The 17,599-nt window shown below is 41.7% G+C and overlaps 1 protein-coding gene across 5 annotated transcripts in view; it reads right to left on the bottom strand.

Moving 5' to 3' along the window:
* DCAF1 (DDB1 and CUL4 associated factor 1) overlaps nucleotides 1–17,599 on the bottom strand; it is a 53,984-nt gene that overhangs the window by 21,663 nt on the left and 14,722 nt on the right. For all 5 annotated transcript variants that reach the window (XR_008821655.1, XR_008821656.1, XM_056337660.1 and 2 more), the window contains exons 7-17: nucleotides 16,324–16,827; nucleotides 15,015–15,116; nucleotides 13,719–13,877; nucleotides 11,049–11,228; nucleotides 9,957–10,166; nucleotides 8,592–8,761; nucleotides 6,695–6,819; nucleotides 4,347–5,607; nucleotides 3,225–3,423; nucleotides 2,436–2,518; nucleotides 1,207–1,291 (exon numbers count right to left, since the gene is read on the bottom strand). Coding sequence is in view for 3 of the 5 variants with exons in the window: in XM_056337660.1 (XP_056193635.1) it covers nucleotides 1,207–1,291; nucleotides 2,436–2,518; nucleotides 3,225–3,423; nucleotides 4,347–5,607; nucleotides 6,695–6,819; nucleotides 8,592–8,761; nucleotides 9,957–10,166; nucleotides 11,049–11,228; nucleotides 13,719–13,877; nucleotides 15,015–15,116; nucleotides 16,324–16,827 (3,078 nt within the window). In the remaining 2 variants the exon portion in view is untranslated. The remainder of the gene's footprint in view (nucleotides 1–1,206; nucleotides 1,292–2,435; nucleotides 2,519–3,224; nucleotides 3,424–4,346; nucleotides 5,608–6,694; nucleotides 6,820–8,591; nucleotides 8,762–9,956; nucleotides 10,167–11,048; nucleotides 11,229–13,718; nucleotides 13,878–15,014; nucleotides 15,117–16,323; nucleotides 16,828–17,599) is intronic.

Genomic DNA, 17,599 nt, shown 5'->3' with positions numbered 1-17,599 from the left:
TTGAATACAAACAGGATTAGTTCCAAAGAAACTAACCCCATTATGGAAAGTGGGCTGCAAAGCTGTCGTCATTAGGTACCACTTAGCCAGAAACCGTTTCAGAAATGGAACTGCTTTCAGGAGCAGATGGTATTTACAAACATAAAAACTCCAAGCACACAGTGAGGAAAAAAAGCCAGGAACTACAGAAAAGGAGTTAAAATACCTGGCATTTATGTCGAAAGGCAACTTTCTGAGCTTTGCCCCAAACAACTCTCGGAAGATAAAAACATAAGAAGGGCTGTACTAGCACAAAAGGTTTATTACAGTCTTCTCTGATAAACTTGATCTGTAACATCCCTAAGAACCTAGCTCTCATTCAAACTTAAGAGAGGAAAAAATTCTCTAGAATTGGAAAACAAATCTGTTTACCAGATAAACACAATACACAAACTGATCTGACTTCCAGATAAATCCAAGTTAAAAACTTGGCAGGAATGGATAGCTTGCTTAAACAAATCAGAGCAGTAAGTAAATTCATAAATAATTTGAGTAAGTTATGCTTCATGACAATTTTTCATGCAACTACTCTTTCAAAAGAGGCAATGCCTATAATGAACACAAATTAGCACTGAGAAGAAGCAGAAGCACTCTGAAGCCTGCGTCTGTCAAATTTGCAGGCATTCATACAAAACACTACAACACCATTCTCTGAAACTACATTGGTAAAATTAAATTACCCAAACACAAGCTGCAAATTGGGGAGGCAGGGGGAAGGACACTTAAGAAGGACATTTTTTGAAGGCCGTTTCCCACAGCTGTTGACTGAGCTACTGTTTACAGTGGAACTTTTTTAATTATTATTATTATTACTATTACTGAAAAAATAAGGCAAAGGAGGGAACTTAAGATGAAAAAACAGAAACAAAAGAACCCCTGAACAATCTCTCTCACATGAACAAAACAAAGCAGATTCTACAACTGCCCAGAATAGAACCACAGAGGCAACACACTGCACACTGCTTGTGCTACAGGCAGTTTGGAATGGTCCAGTTTATACCCTTAGACACAGGGAGAAGTTATTTGGCACTTTCAAAGCTTTCCTTTAAAGCCTCTTAGCTCATCAGTTACACAGAGCACCATAGCACCCAGATATGTTAATAAATGTCCTGTCAAGAATTACGTTCTTGTCACAGCTTCAGAACCGTGACCTTTACTGGTACTTACATGGGCAATGTCTCCTTTTGTGCCAATGACCCTATCCTGAGAGTGCTTGCTGAACTCCACATAGTGGTCATCAGGGAAGGAATGCCTGTAGACAAAGTCAGTAAAGAAGTCAAGGAACTGCAGACTCAAACTGCCTGTGTGAACCAAACACTACTATCCCAACACCTTCTGCAGAGGTTTCAACAGCGCGTGAAACTAAAAATGTAGAAAAAAATTTCCTTCACCATTGACCATGGCATATTACAATGCTGAAATCACCAAATGGGCTGGAAGGGACCTTAAAGATCACTTAGTTCCAGGTCCCCTGGCATGGGCAGGGACCCCTCCCCCCAGCCCAGGTCGCTCCCAGCCCCATCCAGCCTGGCCCTGAGCCCTGCCAGGGTCGGGGCACCCACAGCTGCTCTGGGCAATGTGTTCCAGCACCTCGCCGCCCCCACAATAGTGAGGGTGCAAATACCACACCGGCATTTGCAGGAAAACACCTCTTACAGACACAGCCTTTACAGCAGATCAATGAAAAAAACACAGGCAGCAAATGCAAAGACTTGTCATCAACAGGGTCTGTCACAAACCTAACTGCACTAATAGGAGTGAGCGATGAATGGCATCATGAATGTTCAAACACATGTGCAGGCCTAAGGCACGTTCAACTTTTTATCTGAAGAATGCCCTCTAGCTGACTTAAAACAGGCCATACCAAAACTGCTGCTTACAACTAAGGCAGAAAACAGTCAAACCTTTTAAAAATGAAGAGCCTTCCACACATTTTTTAGGGGAAGGAACAAGTGTAAATACTGAAATCAATTTTCAACAGCTTTATACAGGTTTGAAAAACAGCTTATACCCAGGTCTGAAAACTTCACCATGCATATCACCACACTACTAAGAATCTGTAACTTTGTGTTACTTTGTGTAACAGAAAGATTGCAAAGATACTTTACAAACACGAGAATAAAAATGCAAACATATTTCTTTGTCTTCAGGACAACGGTGATTTTACTGATCTATCTTGCACTAAATAGGACTTTAGGTAGTTAGAATTTAGCATAGGTACCTGTACCCAATAAAATAGGGAAGATACTAAACATAAGGAAAGGGAGAACATTTCTTTTTTTCATGAGACATTGTGAGAGCTGTGCTGTATTATGGTTTGTTCTTAGGGTTTCTGCCTATATTGAATGGTTTTTCTAACTGCAGCATACCCCACAGCTGGATCAGAGTATACCTACTTCATATCAAAGACAGACTTCATCCCCCACAATGCAGAGAGAGGTTGGCTCCACGTAGCAGATGTCAGCAATAAAGATCCATCCTATATTTCCAGATGAAAGTGGAGGGGGAAGAAGGGAAAAGAATACCAGAGAAAACAGAGGTTATCATCTTATCCATACACTTTTAACTTACACTTACAAGATGAATTTAGGGGCTATAGCAGATTTTGTGCTTACTAAACTACTCCCGTGGGGACAAAGTCTAGGCATCTAATGCTATAACATAAAGAGCCCTTGGAAGACAAAGAATAATGTTACAGATATCAATGGAAATGATCTATGATGTTAATAGCAGATAAAATCAGGATAACCCATGCCTAAATTGTGATGCCCTGTGAGTGCAGGCCATTCTGCTTATAAATCTGTTACCTTTTTCTTTCTTCGGAGAATCATCCCCCTAAAGATTTCTTTCTCTAGCAAAGGGAGGTTGTAGAAACTCTGATATTTTATATCACATTTATCTTAAATAAAGTCAGTTTAAGCATTTTTCCACTTGTAGAGATATATATATTCATTACTTATGAAGGCACACAGCCACTGTGTATATTCTCTATTATCCTGGGAAGAAAATAAAAATTGTAGAACTCATAGAGAGAGTGTATGTAACTATTACAAGTACTTTAATGACAGGCATTGCAGGCCAGCCAGTAGGTGCATTTTAGATGTACATACCCAGACAGGCCCAAAACATACCAGGGCTTAGGCTGTGAAACTTCCAGAACTCAGAACAGGTTTTTGATTACTTACCCTGGATGGCTCAAGGTGCGTGATGGCAGAGTTATGGCAGTTGTAACTGGCCTCTTCCTGTCCACTGAACACATTATAGAGTTTCAACTGCCCAGTGCAAGTACCCAGCATTAAAAATCGTTCCCTTGCAGAAAACGCGCAACAGGTAAAGCCACTCTCATCCTCATTTGCTTCCCTGAACACAGAAATTGGACGGAACCTAGAAAAGGTAGAAATACAAGGGTCACCCGAAAGAGATGAGAGAAGCAAAACTGAAGTGCTGTGTGATGACACTAAATCCAGTCCTTAAAAAAAATCGTGTAGGTACCTTTCTTACAGCTTTCTTCTAGGACAAGCTAAGTGTCAATTGTAAGATTAGTGCTCAAGTGAGCATGTTACAACAGTGTTTGCAACGCTTCAGGGTTTGTTTTGCACTGTTAAGTACTTCTGTTACAGCACATCATTAAGTTGAAGCACTTGCAGGCTGCCTTCAAAGTTGGATTGATGGAAAACCTGTAATGCTGTCACCTGGGTAAGTACAGATAGTAAAAAATTTTCTAACAGTTGTGAAACTCAACACAAGAAGTCATGGCACATCAGCCAAATAACCTGTCACCATAATTTCCCAAGGTGATACTGGTTTCACTGTGAAGATGCTCTCATCTGTGTCATCTTTATAAACTTCACATCTTCCCATTTAACCTCAGCAAAGAAAGGCCACATAAAAAGGCTAGCAACTTCTGGTGCTGCAGATTCAGCTCCAAGAGCAAAATATGGATTCTGCTGTCCTGCATCTGTCAGCCAGCTATCCTCATGGCTACACTACACTCCTGTGTAAAACTGGTGTTACACAATTACCTTCCAAAGGATAAAAAAGAGCTATGAGCTTCATTTGTCAATGTTGCTAATGAATTAACATGACACTGAAAATAAGCGTGCTTTACGTACCAAGGGTCACTACTAAGGACAAGAGAAACAGAACTTCCAAAAATGCCTTTCAAGGCTCTCCCACTGGTCATTGTTTAATTAAAACACTTTTCTCTCCGAGAACATTCCTGTGGGACTGCAGAGCCTGAATCCAGGTAAGGCCTTTTGGCACACGGTACATCCTGAGAGGGATCAAGAAACATTTGTCTTCCTTACCTGCTAAATATAAGGTGTCTATCAAAGCAGCCACCATCCACCCCTCCGTACTTCGGAAAGGCTGCCCTGCGGGTCAGCCGTGAGGTAAAGTTAGTTGGCGCCTGGCGCCTCTGTTTTGGCTCAGGACACTGGTGGGGAGTAAAGAGAGAGAAAGGGGGACAGGTGGCAACAGGGTTCTTGCAGCGGGCATGCTGCTCCCTAAGGTACTCTGTGATTATACTGTCCAGCGTGGGTGGGGAAGGAAGGTGTCTGTCCAGCTGCTTTTTGATAGCTGGGCTCTGGCTGTAAGCGCCATGGTCCGATTTTTGTCGCAACACTCTAATTTTTCTGCCGTTGCAAGGAGATGGCCTCTCCCTGACAAAGCTAATCCTGCCAATCAGAGGAGAATTGCTGGCGTAAGAAGGGCCTGGAAGGGCAAGTGGACCTTGGGATGCAGACGGCCTTGCCTGAGCATGGACAGAGGTGGCAGTGGAACCTACAGAAGTGTGGCTACTCAAACGGGCTGAGATGCCGTTAGCTATGCGAGGAGTGCGAGGCAGGGTCACAGGAGAGGCAGCAGCCGCAACAGGGGTGAAGGCAGATGAATGAGATGCTGCAGTCATGGGTAGGTCGGCCTCTTTAGTAAGGACAGATGCAGTTTCTCCTAAGCCCTTAGAGATGAGATGGTTCCGAATCAGGAGCAGCAGCTCCTTCTCAGGAAACGTGATCCTTGACTGGGCCACCACATCTGCTTTCTGCAGCCGAGCCAGAGAGACATCTGTGCCAATCAGCAACGGCTTCCCCGAGACACGCTCTATCAGCTCAGCAGCGTATTTGCAGAACTTCACATGCTCGCTGCGCTTATCCTGAAGCACCGGCTCCTTCATCAGCTGCTGAATTTGACAGCTGCTGAAGAGGGGGAGCTTGCTGATAATCTGCCGGACAGTACTGCTGCGCGAGAGCCCCACCAAGGCTTTGCAGGCTAGTGCTCGAATCTGATCTGCATCTGTGATCGGCATCTTTATAGACAGCAATGACAGCAGCACTTTGATGCCGTTGTTGGACTGTACCACATTCCACATCTTAGCTAATGTGTGCTCACTGCTCTTGGGGACCTGAGGAAGCTTTCGCCGAGGAGTTCCAGAGATGAATTTGCCGATACTGGAGATTCGATTATCTGGACCGCATACACAATTGATGATGATCTGAAGGGCTGATTTCTGAATCTCAGCATCATGGATGAAAAATTCACCCTCAGCAACTCCAAGGATGATACTAATACCTAGTGAGGGAAAGAAATAGTTTCTTTAGTTCTCTAAAATGTAGCTTATGACTTCATCAGACAAGTTAGGAAGCCTTCAACAAATTTGAGAAAAATGTGTAATTCTCTTCATTCCGGGAATTTCTGCAGTTCTGCTAATTTAAGATGCATTCTACCTCCCTGGCAAAGTGTTTTCCTACACTGATACTCCTCCGCTTCACCATCAGTAACTAGGGAGTCAAACAACCTTTCAGAGATGGTGATCAGGCATGGCCCAGGAATGCAAGATCGGAGATTATCTGGCACAGACAAAGATGCACAGACATGCCTCTGATTCTTACTGCAGAAAGCAACTCTCTTGTATAAATACTAAAAAAATGGAAACAGAGAAGAAGGAAAGAACCCATGTTATGAAGGGAAAAAAATAAATCATATCACAGCTTCCAAAAGGATTCAGGAAAAAAAGTGAAACTTTGGGGTTTTTTTTTTTTCCCTCCTCAGACACAATTCCTGTTAATTTCATGTCTGCTTCAGAAGATCAAAACCTTCACTCAAGAAAGAATTGATGTCTGTCTCAAGAAAGGTTTTGTGCCTACCACTGGTACTCTACCAATCTTTTATTTTTATTTTCTTTAAGTGTCAGGCTCCAGTTAACGTACAAGTCTTAGATCTGATCCAGGCCATCTCAATCATTTGCATATTGAATCTGCAGGTAGCCAGTTAGAGCATAACTCAAACAACAATAATTGTTCCTCTCCTGTATTCTCAAACGCCATATCCCCATGAGACCTAAATTTCTGGGAAGCTGAGGGAACCTAATAGTCCCATTACAAAAGGAGATTTGCCTCCATCTGTATTTAATGAGCTCTTGAAAACAAGTGCAAGTCAAAGACCATGCCTTCAAATTGGTAATCCAACCACAGTGCTAATCACAACACAATTTTAACCATGGTCTACCTTCCCCTTTATTTGCAACCTTGACAGTAACTCTAAATACATTAATTATTTTAACCCTTGTCTCACTGTAGGTGAGAAACAGCCAGCTAAAAACCATGTAGCAGAAGACAACTGAGAAGCGTGTAAGTCATCAGGACCATATTCAGCTTACCCACAGTGGAAACAGTAGATCCAGCTTCATCTAACACATCCACAGGTTCTGCCAGCTGCAACTGGATTTTAGGAACCACAGTCAGGATGGCTAGTACATCCAAAGCATAGCGTACTGTGTCATTCCTGGAAGACAACAACAGAAGGACTTCTTGGAGGTGTACATACAGAGTTGTCTCAATAACATAAAATAGCATTCAATCAATTTTACTCCAAAAAATAGGAGTAAATCAGTCAAATCTGATGTACTCTATGGTCCCTTTTGATTTTACAATGTTCCACTCAAAGGGCTGGTCTCCGCAGAAGGCAGTGCTCACATGCACAGCACTGCCTGCAGTTTGTCAACATTAATCCCACATGGCCCACAGGCTTCTAAAAGCACTGCAATTCTGTATTTATAAAAATAAGAATGTTAAGACATCCAGAAAAGCATTCTAAATTGAGCTTCCAAATCTAATCTAACTCTACATCCTAGTTGGGAAACACTGCTGCATAAAATACTCTGTCACTGGTCAAACAGGAAGATTTTCTGAAGTGAAGGGAAACTGTTTAGCAGTAAAACAGACAACTGTGATAGGGAAAAAGGCATCAACAGGCACCAGTTTAAGAGATACACAGGTGTGGGGAAGGTGATAAGGGCTGTTAAGTAGGAGGTGGGAGAGCAGACCAATGCAAGAAAAGGGGAAATGCTTGCAAGCCTGTATGGAAAAGTAGGAGTTAATCCAGGTAGCAATTAGGAAACAGCTGTAGATACTAAGAAACAGGAGAACAGAAACTACTCAGAGTGAAACCCGAGAGAGGGGGAGGGAGGCAGGGGATTGCAGAAGCAAAAACAGATTTCAAAGGCTTTCAAGTTCAGTTAGGCAAGGAGCTTTTGTAGAAAGCAGAAATAAGGTGGGAGTCCTGGTGACGATAATACTGCTGATGACAACTAGTTATAGCAGACAGTGACTCACCAGTGAACATATCTCTAGAGAGGACTACAGCTGCACTCTGGTGAGCAGATGGTTATTAGGATAAACAGAGGCTGGAACTTTGCACCCATCCTCCTTTTGCACTGGGGACAGGATCCTAATGGAATACCTATCAGAGCCTGGTGGCAGTTCCCTTTCTTTTGTAAGAGTAAGGGTGCTGCAGATTTTTTTGGGGTAGGGAGGTGGGGGGAAAAGGTGCCACAGAAAGCTAACAGAGTATCACGGTACCTCCACAGCTTGTCTGCAGCCAAGACAAGGCAGAAACTTAAAAAGAGGCATCATAAGGTGAGTCCCTCTACCAGCAGGTTGAATTTAACAGCTAGTGGTGTAGTCTAGGCACATGAGCCTGAGCAATGCAGAGTAACAGTCCTCAGCATTTGTCCTCTCTCAAATGCTAGCTTGTTGCATATTCACACAACTCCTTTGCAGAGTTTTATCTGCTCAGTAAACTCTACTACCAACAAATCAATAAAGTCATACACCATGTCCTCCTCTCCTTGTCAGCACCCAAACAGACATTCCACCTCCTTCCAGGATTAAGGTATGTTTTGATTTCACCCTCTGCTTGAAGGTTTTCTAGCCTATCTCTGACAAAAAGGTAAACAAATTCTGAGACAGAAAGTGGCACAGAATTGTGATTAAGCTGTACTATAATGCTGATTTCTCAGAAACCAAAGGCCTGAGGCATTTTACATCTTCAGAAGTCTCATTACATCCATCCTTCTACCTCAAAACTTTAGTCCTGCTTTCCACAGTGTTAACTTTCAAAAGCACTGTGCAGCCACAGCACAGGCCCTAACAGCACTAACCAGTACATGCCTGTTTGAAATGCTATCAGAGAGGTAGAAAATCTAGAAATGTAGTGTGCTGCCCAAGAGTCACAGCTTACTGCACTAAAATACAGTACTACAGCAAATAGCTCACCTTGCGTAGTACGTCTTCCAGTTGCATGCTATTGAAATGAGCTGAAGCATGAGCTGGACGCAAGACAATTTGAGAAAAACCTCTGCTGGCTCCCAGTAGAGCTGTGCTGGGCCATACTCAATCAGGAACTCCATCATCTCTACAATCTGCTCATGAGTATACGAACAGGCCTGCAGGGAAGTGAGTTGGAAGCAATAGAAAAAGTTCACAAGGGTTACAAACTTGCACATCACATCCTCCACTGTTGGGATTTAACTGAAAACCGCATCCACAAAGATTAAGTAATTTCTTTTTGTTTTACTCCCCAGCCACAAAAAAATACAGCAATTGTGACTGTAATATACAATAACAACCTTAAGAAAAATATCTTTTAAGTTTCTTTGCAGTCCTAGAAGGGGTTAGGCCAATTTAAGAAGAAGAAAAGTTACATTAAATTAAATTTCTATGCTGCTTTAAAGCTACTAATCTAAGTAGTCACTAGACCATCATCCAAAATAAGTTTCTGCTAAAATATTTTAAAAAGGCTGCAAAAATTATTCAGTTACAGTCTCTAAGTTCTGACTACAAAATACACTGAAGAAAAAGTAAATTCCTTACAAGCTTGCCTTTCAATAAATGGTTGTGTTTTTTTTAATTACACAAGGCAACAGCTTATACACATTTCTTTAGCTACTGAAAATAAGTGATTTTTGCAGAAGCAAAAAAAACCCCTTATGTTTCCTTTTTTCAGCTCTTCTAGAAAACCATCATAAAATAAACCAGAAACCACAGGTGAACGTGCTCCCTTAAAACAAGCAGCCATAAAATTCAAGTATTTTGGTTTGGTTTGTTTAAAAATACAAATTAAAAAAAAATAATTACTTTGCAGGGAGAAAGTAGGAAAAAAAAATCATGGCCAACACAAGAATCTCCCAGATCATTCCTAAAAACAATAGCTTCCAAAAGGCACATTTCAGTTGTCATTATCAAACTTATTTCCAAGTTTTTTGGCATTATGCCCTTTTCTGTACACACAGATTTTGTCCTTTCAGAGATTAAAAAGCATAGAAACACCCACAAGTATCAAAAATAACCTGCCTTTAACTTCAGTTTTTGCGAGATGGAAAGGGAACCACAGTAGATGAGTAGGAACCTCAATCTAATGTAGTTCAGTTGAACCTCAAAGGCTCTTCTGTATTTTTCTACTGCAGTGTCATTCCACAAGACAAGAAAAAAGTACAAATAAAAACCAACCCTATTTCTATACATTGCACACTGCCTAGTTATTCCACTCACTGGCTTCAAAGAACATCCACATATTCCTGCAGCTTGGATTCGCTTGAAAAATGCAACAACAATGTTAAAAGCTTGCAACACACTACTCACCTTGTAGGGGGGTTGCGGATGGACCAGAATGCCACCTTCAGTGCGCTGGAGTGACTGCTTCACCTGTTCAAGTTTGATAGCAAGGTGAGCCTCAAAGTATCTACGCAAGGCCATGCAGGTGTGTTTCCCAGTCTGGCGACTGGCAAAGATCTCATCATCACTCAAGAGGGCTCCTTGGTCTTCCAGGTTTAAGATCTCAAGAGTGCTTATCTTCAGAAAGAGGTTGGGTCAGGGAAAAGGGAAAAAAAGTTTCATTAGCTCACTTTTCAGGAAAAAAAGCACCTACAATTCACAGCTGCACTTGCACTAAACTCAAACTTGCTTTGCTACACAAGACATACAAGCACAAGACATACAAGCACGCTGAGAGATGACAAAAACTGTGTGAACAGAAAAGGCTGGCTGCATGGATAAATAGTAAGTCTAAAAAGAACCACTCCCCCCCTTCCCTATCTATGAAGAAAGAAATCCACAAGTTAGAGCGTTGATCTGGAGGCAGCGTATTGCCTAATACTATTAGGCATTATATTACACAACACGAAGGATGCTTACACCCTGCAGCGCTGATGTCCCCGAGTCAGATATAACCCAAACTATTAGGACTGCACAGCAATACCATGCAGACATACCAGCTTTTGTACATTAACGGTATAATTTGTGCTCATAAGGTTCTGTGGTTACCACAGCACACACACAGTTGTACCCCTCCTGGAACAAGGCTGGAATTATCTGCACCCAAAAGGGTGCATGACAATATTACACATGTATGTGGAATGGAGAGAAACATCTGAACTACCACTAAGCCACCACTGTTTAAGTACTGCTTAACCCAGGAGTTGCACCACAAAGCTCGCAAAGGGTAGCAAGTCTCTGCGTAATAATCTTAACAATAAGAAAAATAATAAAGATAAAGGGATCCACATGTACATTGCTTAGAAAACTCACCCCACCTCTTAGTTCCCAAGAGACAGAGGAGGGAAAAAACCCAGAGCAGAAATCAAACAAAAGAATAGAATTCTCCACAGTTGCACTATAAAGGGTGCAAAACCTGACACTAAAACCCTGTTCACCACATAAAACTACAAGCCTTACCAAGTTAACCAGACGGCGAAGGCCATCATGCCTGTCAAAGAGCTCCAGGACAGCACGGAAGGAGAAGCAAATGGAGAAGAACATGGTTGCATGGCAGCAGCCTGAGGCATGGGAGCACTCCATTAGCCATAATGTGTAGTTTACGACATCTGAAAGCACATTATGGGGGTGCATGCACACCTAGAAAGCAAAAGAACATTCTTGAGAAGGACTTCAGACAAATTACTGAAGAGAGTTTGTCCAAGGAGAATGAGGGTTCCTTGAGGGGCAACAGACAAAGGACAAATATCGGTTACTCCCAGTTTGACCCATGACATCTGAGACATGAAAAAAAAAAGTGCCATTTCCAGAACAGTGAAAGAAAGCCCCTGTAGGCTAATAAAGGCTATGATGCAGCAATGTAGGACTAGCAACCGGCCCATTCCCAGACGTAAACACAATAAATACAGCAGTCTTAGTGTAGTATAATTCCAGAGAGTCCTTCTCCACACCACTTCAAGGTATCCAAAGAATGCTATGCTAGAGGCACAGAAGGAACAGAAGTTACCACTGGAAAAAAAACAAAAATTCTTCTCAGTGTAGCAGTATCATACACTATGTTGAAGTTCTAGCAAACTGGGAGCACTGAAGTCTAGGGGGATTGTAGGGACCATCAAATGCAAATCTGAAGTTTGACTTTATCTGGAAATAAGAAAACTGAGCTTGTCTTTTTCTTTTCTCAAACCCTGCCTCTGAGACGTACAGACCATGTGCTCAAAACTGCACTTTTGCATGTATTTGTTAACTTCTAACAATAAGGAACTTGAACCCTCTGCCAGGGTCAGCACCAAGAGGAACAGCATAGAGAGCTGAAGCACTGGCACCAACTATATGCTAAGTCAGCAGATTTTTTTCATCTCTTCTCTGCTGGTGTCAGGCACGCTGAGAATACAGTGCTACCAGCTCCAGCCTTGCTTCCACCCCAAGACCTGAGGCTTGGCATAGACTAAGTGACAAGGGACTGCCCCTTGAAACATGCTCTACCTGGAATTTGTAGATACTGAGGATAACATCTGGCAGATGAGACAATGTCACTGTAAAACAGCTGCATGGTTTTACAACACGGCCTGAGGATGTCAAGCAGAAGGAATCCTCATGCAGCACCCTGCCACAGCTTTTGGATTTCCTTTTGGACAACCATGCAAGCAGCAAGTGGAATTAGGGGGAAAAGCAAAAAAGCCGAAGGAAGGGGGAAAAGCAAAGACAGAAGGGGAAAAGGGAGCGTAGAGAGTTCAGAGAAACACCAAAGCAGATCATATGCAGCCAGGGTTGGTCTTTCTGACACAACTGGCAAAAAGAAATGGAAGAAATTTTATTCCTAGCTTCACCTTCCTTGACCTCATAAGAGAGGTAATACAAGGCACAGACAGTCCTGTTCAGCCATGATTATCAAAAGGTTTTTGAACTCGCTCATACAAATGCCTACAGAATCCACATGGATACAGCCTTAAACAACTACTACCAGTCCAGCCTCTACATGCTTAGGAGTGGTTAAGCATGTTAAATCACAATACACATTCAGACAGCATCAAAAACTAGGAAAGAATAAGCAGATATGTACAGTTACTAGTTAAACTACTTCAAAGTTAAAATTAAACTCCTACTAGACAATGCCAGGGACAAGCCAGGAGTCAAAAGCCATCATTCAAAGCAGAGTAGAATTAGAAGGCTTAAGGCTACAGCACTGCAGTTGCTTTGAACGAATCTAAAGAGCAGGATGCTCCCATATGCCAGTACTAATGCTACTAAAAAGAAAGCTAACTCCATCCCAGCCCAAACCAGGACAAAGCTGAAAGTTCATCTTTTTTTTTTCTTGGCACAGTAGCAATTTTAGAGTAAACTAAATCAGTTTGTACATCTGGCTCAGCACACAAGTGCTTGCTTCCAGTAAACAAAACAAAAAAAAAAAAAAAAAAAAATATAGGAACACTGTTTGAAGTGCCCGGGAAACTGAAAGAGTGGACTGCCATATCAACCAGCCTGAAGAAATGCTTGCTGGAAAAACACTACTTGAGAGGAGGAGGATTTCTTTTAAAAAAAAATATTCTATGCTAAAATATGAGGTGAGGAACTCTGCCTTCATTACCAGCTGTTTTAACATTTGTAAACTCAGGCCACAAAGAACCCTTAGCATCATTTAATTTGATTTTCCAAACAATGCAGTCCAGAACTGCATTGGTCTTCTGCTGCACTCTAACACCACCACAGAAGTTTCTCTGCTGTCTGGAATCTGGCTGAGGTGCTGAGTACCACTGAAGCTATCCACACTGGGCCTGTGCACAGAAAAAACAAGCTCAGGTATAGCAGTCCATTGGAATGGGTGGGAAAGGAAAGACATTTTTTTGAGGGAACGACGGAATAACAGGATGAAAAGGATGATGGAAGTATTGAGACAATGCTAACAAGACAGAGGTCTTCAGTTAACTCCCTAGGAACTAAAATTCGCACCCTTGAACCAAAACACTCAAATACACCAGTATTCATATACTTCCTATTGCCTCTGCACATACCAGTCTTCTATGTAAACTTGCTTTTCAGTTTAGGAGGTGTTTATTGACTGTTTGAACACAAGCAGAAACACTTAAGAAATTATGGGAATCACTGCAGTTACAGTAAAAGAATGCTTCTTACCCTCTCCATGGCATCTTGATTGTAGGACAAATAATATAAGCACATGGAGACCCCTGTTGCTGCCATGGAAGGACGAGGAATCTCCAGCAACTTTTGCACTCCTCCATGAGCAACAAACTCCGTTGCAAACTTGTTGTGCAGCAGCAATGATGCCAAATGCTAAGGAAGGATAAAAGCAGATTAGACTGGAATTCTTCAAACTATCATCAAATCCATCCCCTAACCCGCAGAAAAACAGATGGCAGAAAAAAAAATCCTCAAGTGCTCCCCTAACTTGTCCACTTTATTTCCAACTCCCAGAATGCAGTATTTATCCCAAGGACAAAAGCAAAAAAAGGCACTAGCACTTTGTTTTACACATCTTGCAAAAGAAATACAAGAAAAGCAGAGCAACTCAGAATTTATCCAACAGACCACCTTAAGTCTTCCTATTCTTTTCATGTTAATTCACTTTCTATTATCAACAAGAAATACTTAAATTTGCATTCACACTTTGTATATGCCATATTGCTGTCAAAAAGAATTTTACAAGATGAAGTTTAAAGGCTATTATTAAAATGGAAGTCTGCAGCTGCACTGAAGTTTGCTACACTCTATATTGCCAACACCTCAAGAAAAACCTTAAGTACCAACTGAGGTAACCTACACCTTTTGTAGGAACACACTGCTCTATGGAAATAAACACTCAGACAAATGAAAATGAAACGGAAAGTAACACTGGAAGATCAGAGGCAGAGAAGTTACTGTGAAAGAGCGAATGCACGCACATAAAAATGTAACTCCTGCTGCTGCACTGCAGGTTTGGCTTCAATAAGGTAATTTCCTGTGGTTTTGTACCTTGGCAAGGTAACCTTAAGACTACTCACGCAAAACTACTATATTTCAAACATTCAGCTCAGAAATGCCATGCTGGGGCTTCTGAGAGTAAGATGCTTACGCTTCTCACCCCTCACAAATGTCCCTCGAGATGACAGGTAGCAGAACAACCCAGGAATGCCATCTAAGGGCAGCAGGAGAACAAGCATTTGACAGAAAAAGGGATTTTTCTTATGTACTTCCTATATGATTAAGATCTTTTTATCCCCTCCCCCCTTTTTCTTATTTTATGTAACTAAGAGTTATAAAAACAAAACTGCAACGTATTCAAGTTGAGTGAAAGCCAATTCCAATCCCAGGGAATGCTGCAAGATACGTGAGCCAAAAGAAGGTAAGCATTTGCCTTCGACACATGCAGCGACATATTCAATGATTTTACAATGTTTATGGTATGTTTCATGCATCATGAAAGTAATTTACCTTAAGGGCTTCAAAAGTGAGCAGCACATCGTTGGTTCGCTTCAAATCGATGTAGTACATCATTAGCTCCCTTGATCCCAGTTGCATAAAGATGGGTAGTAGCTGCGAAAAATAGAAATGGAAGACTAGCTGAATGTTTCACAGAAAATACAAGGTCTGTTTTGGTTTTTACTCTCTCAAACCCCCAGTTTTCCCCTATTAGCAGATACCTGTTATGAGAGGTCAGTGATAACCAGCTCCATCCATAGGAAGCAATAAAGGTTAACAGACCTCTTGTAATGCATCTGCTGACTGCAGCAAGGTGCATGACAGCTGCCACACGGAAATCTTAAGACTCTCCTTCAAGTGCAGCTATGGCAAGTCACACAGATACCACCCTGGCGATAGGTTCCACTTTCCATCTGTGCAAAGACAACTACCCAACAACTAAACAGAAAAAACAGGACAGCAGGGCAACAAATTAAAACCCTTTGCATAATTCTTTGCGTAACAGCTTTATAGTTTATTCCTATTTTTATATGCTATTCTTGCTGGCATATGAAGTGATCCAGTCAGCATGCAGGGTATTAGGGGGATAATTGTTCCATTGGCTCTCACAGAAGCAAGGAACACACACTATGTATATGACAAAGCAAAACTGTGTTGATTTTTTCTATTTCAAATTAAGTTAAACCACCTTAAAAAAGATTAGGCAGAGATAAAGATGGCCTGCAGACCTATGCTAACTTCAGTTATATGGTTAAAAAAAAAGAAAAAGGAAGCACCTAGTAAATTTGACACTGCCCAACTACTTTGTCCACATAAGTAACAACAGCTCTCAAAAGCATCTGCAGAACATGGGCACTGCCATTTCTCATCAGAACAACTGCAGAGGTTACACAAACCACTTCATTTAGAATTTCAAGTTCATTATTTCCTCAGACTTTCAATTGTGTAAGTCTCTCACATCCTCCAGAAGAAACAGGAAAAATGTCTCCATTTCAAAGTGACTTGCCCTCTGTCATGTAAACAATCACCAACAGAAACCAGCAATAAAATTCTTAGTGCCATGCTCCAACTACTAGACCACACACCTGCTAGGTTCAGGTTTGCGTATTACCTACCGAGTAATACTCAAACTAACGACTTCATCAATCTGAAAGTCATCAACAACTCAGGAAAGGTTATTGATCTTAATCATACCAGGAAACATCAGAGCGCGGTAACAACAGTTCTGCAAGTTTTTCCCCAAATACCACTCAGTTTTGTCAGGACAAATTCAAGTTCAAATTCAAGCACAGAGTGCTTCCTCCCACCTTCATATGCTCACCTCTTGGTATTCCCCTAAGGGAGTCAGGTATTGAAGAATCAGCCTCTGCTCTATGGCGGGAGTCAAAGGGTAAAGTGTGTAATTAGTGCCAATCACCCACGGGGACATTTCTGACCAGCTGCTGTTGGACAGTTCAACAAACATCCGCTCTGGTTCTGAAGCGGAGAAGCCCAGCTTCTGCTTAGCTTTCCGGAAGCCGTCTCTCTCATGCTGTTTCCCTGATTTGCTTTTTCTCAGTCCCCCATCATCTAGCTTTGTAGCAGAGTTTACTCTGCTACTGGTCTTGTGACTTGAATCAAGATGAAAGGAGATATCCATATCAGCAGAAACCTCCTCTTGCTCTCCATCTACTGCCATCTCCCCATAATCCATATCCACAGCCTCTTCATCTAAAGGCAGCAGAGGATCCGATGGCACTTTCCGAGGACTAGGACGCTTGTTTTCTTGTTTTGTAGTCATTTCAGTAACTTGTAACTCTCGTAGCCGTCGAAGCACCAAAGCTACCTGTTTCAGAAAAGAAGCACGCATGAGAACACACTTCCTGCTTCCATCATGCAACTCACATCAGCCGTATTTTTTGTTCTTATCATACAACCAACTCCACAGCATAAAGTGTCAAGTGTGGTGTGGCATACATTTGCCCAGAGGAATAATGATTCCAAAGTGAATAAGAGAACTCCAATCCTTTTTACTACAGCTACTTTCATCTAAAATACCAGCACCTGGTTTGAAAGAAGAAAGTGCTTTGAAAGCCATTAAGAGCAGATGAGCTATATTGGTGCTAGCAGAACCACATACCAACTTGCACCATCTTTCCATCATCTCTGCCCAGCCTAGAATAAAAGCAACATTCCCTTTCAAAGCAGCAGCTCTGATAAATCGCAGTTCCACAAAACCTAAGGTCACACTTTCATTTTTAAAGGCCTTAACTGAGCAAGAATTAGAATTCACCTGTGCTTCAACACATAGTACCGTGCCCTGGGAGACAAATTTGCCTATCCTATGTTCTCCCAAAAGTCATCTCAATTGCTGATAATCATACAGGATCAACACTGCACTGATGAAAGGTTTAGTATAGAAGTTAATAGAATTTCATATTAAGTTGTCCCTATGTTGATTTACCTTTCATTTTAAAATCCCTGTCCAGTATGTAAATCGTAACATGCAACAGTTACAGATGTAAAGCTTCTGAAAATTTTTAAGGAGGCTATGAATGAGTCCCATCAAAAAGTACAGTATTTGCCTTCTTATGTTTCCAGTGGCATTTTTAACACAA

This window comes from Falco biarmicus, chromosome 4, assembly GCF_023638135.1.
Source record: "Falco biarmicus isolate bFalBia1 chromosome 4, bFalBia1.pri, whole genome shotgun sequence".
NCBI lineage: Eukaryota > Metazoa > Chordata > Aves > Falconiformes > Falconidae > Falco > Falco biarmicus.
This window is presented reverse-complemented; position numbering and strand designations above follow the sequence as displayed.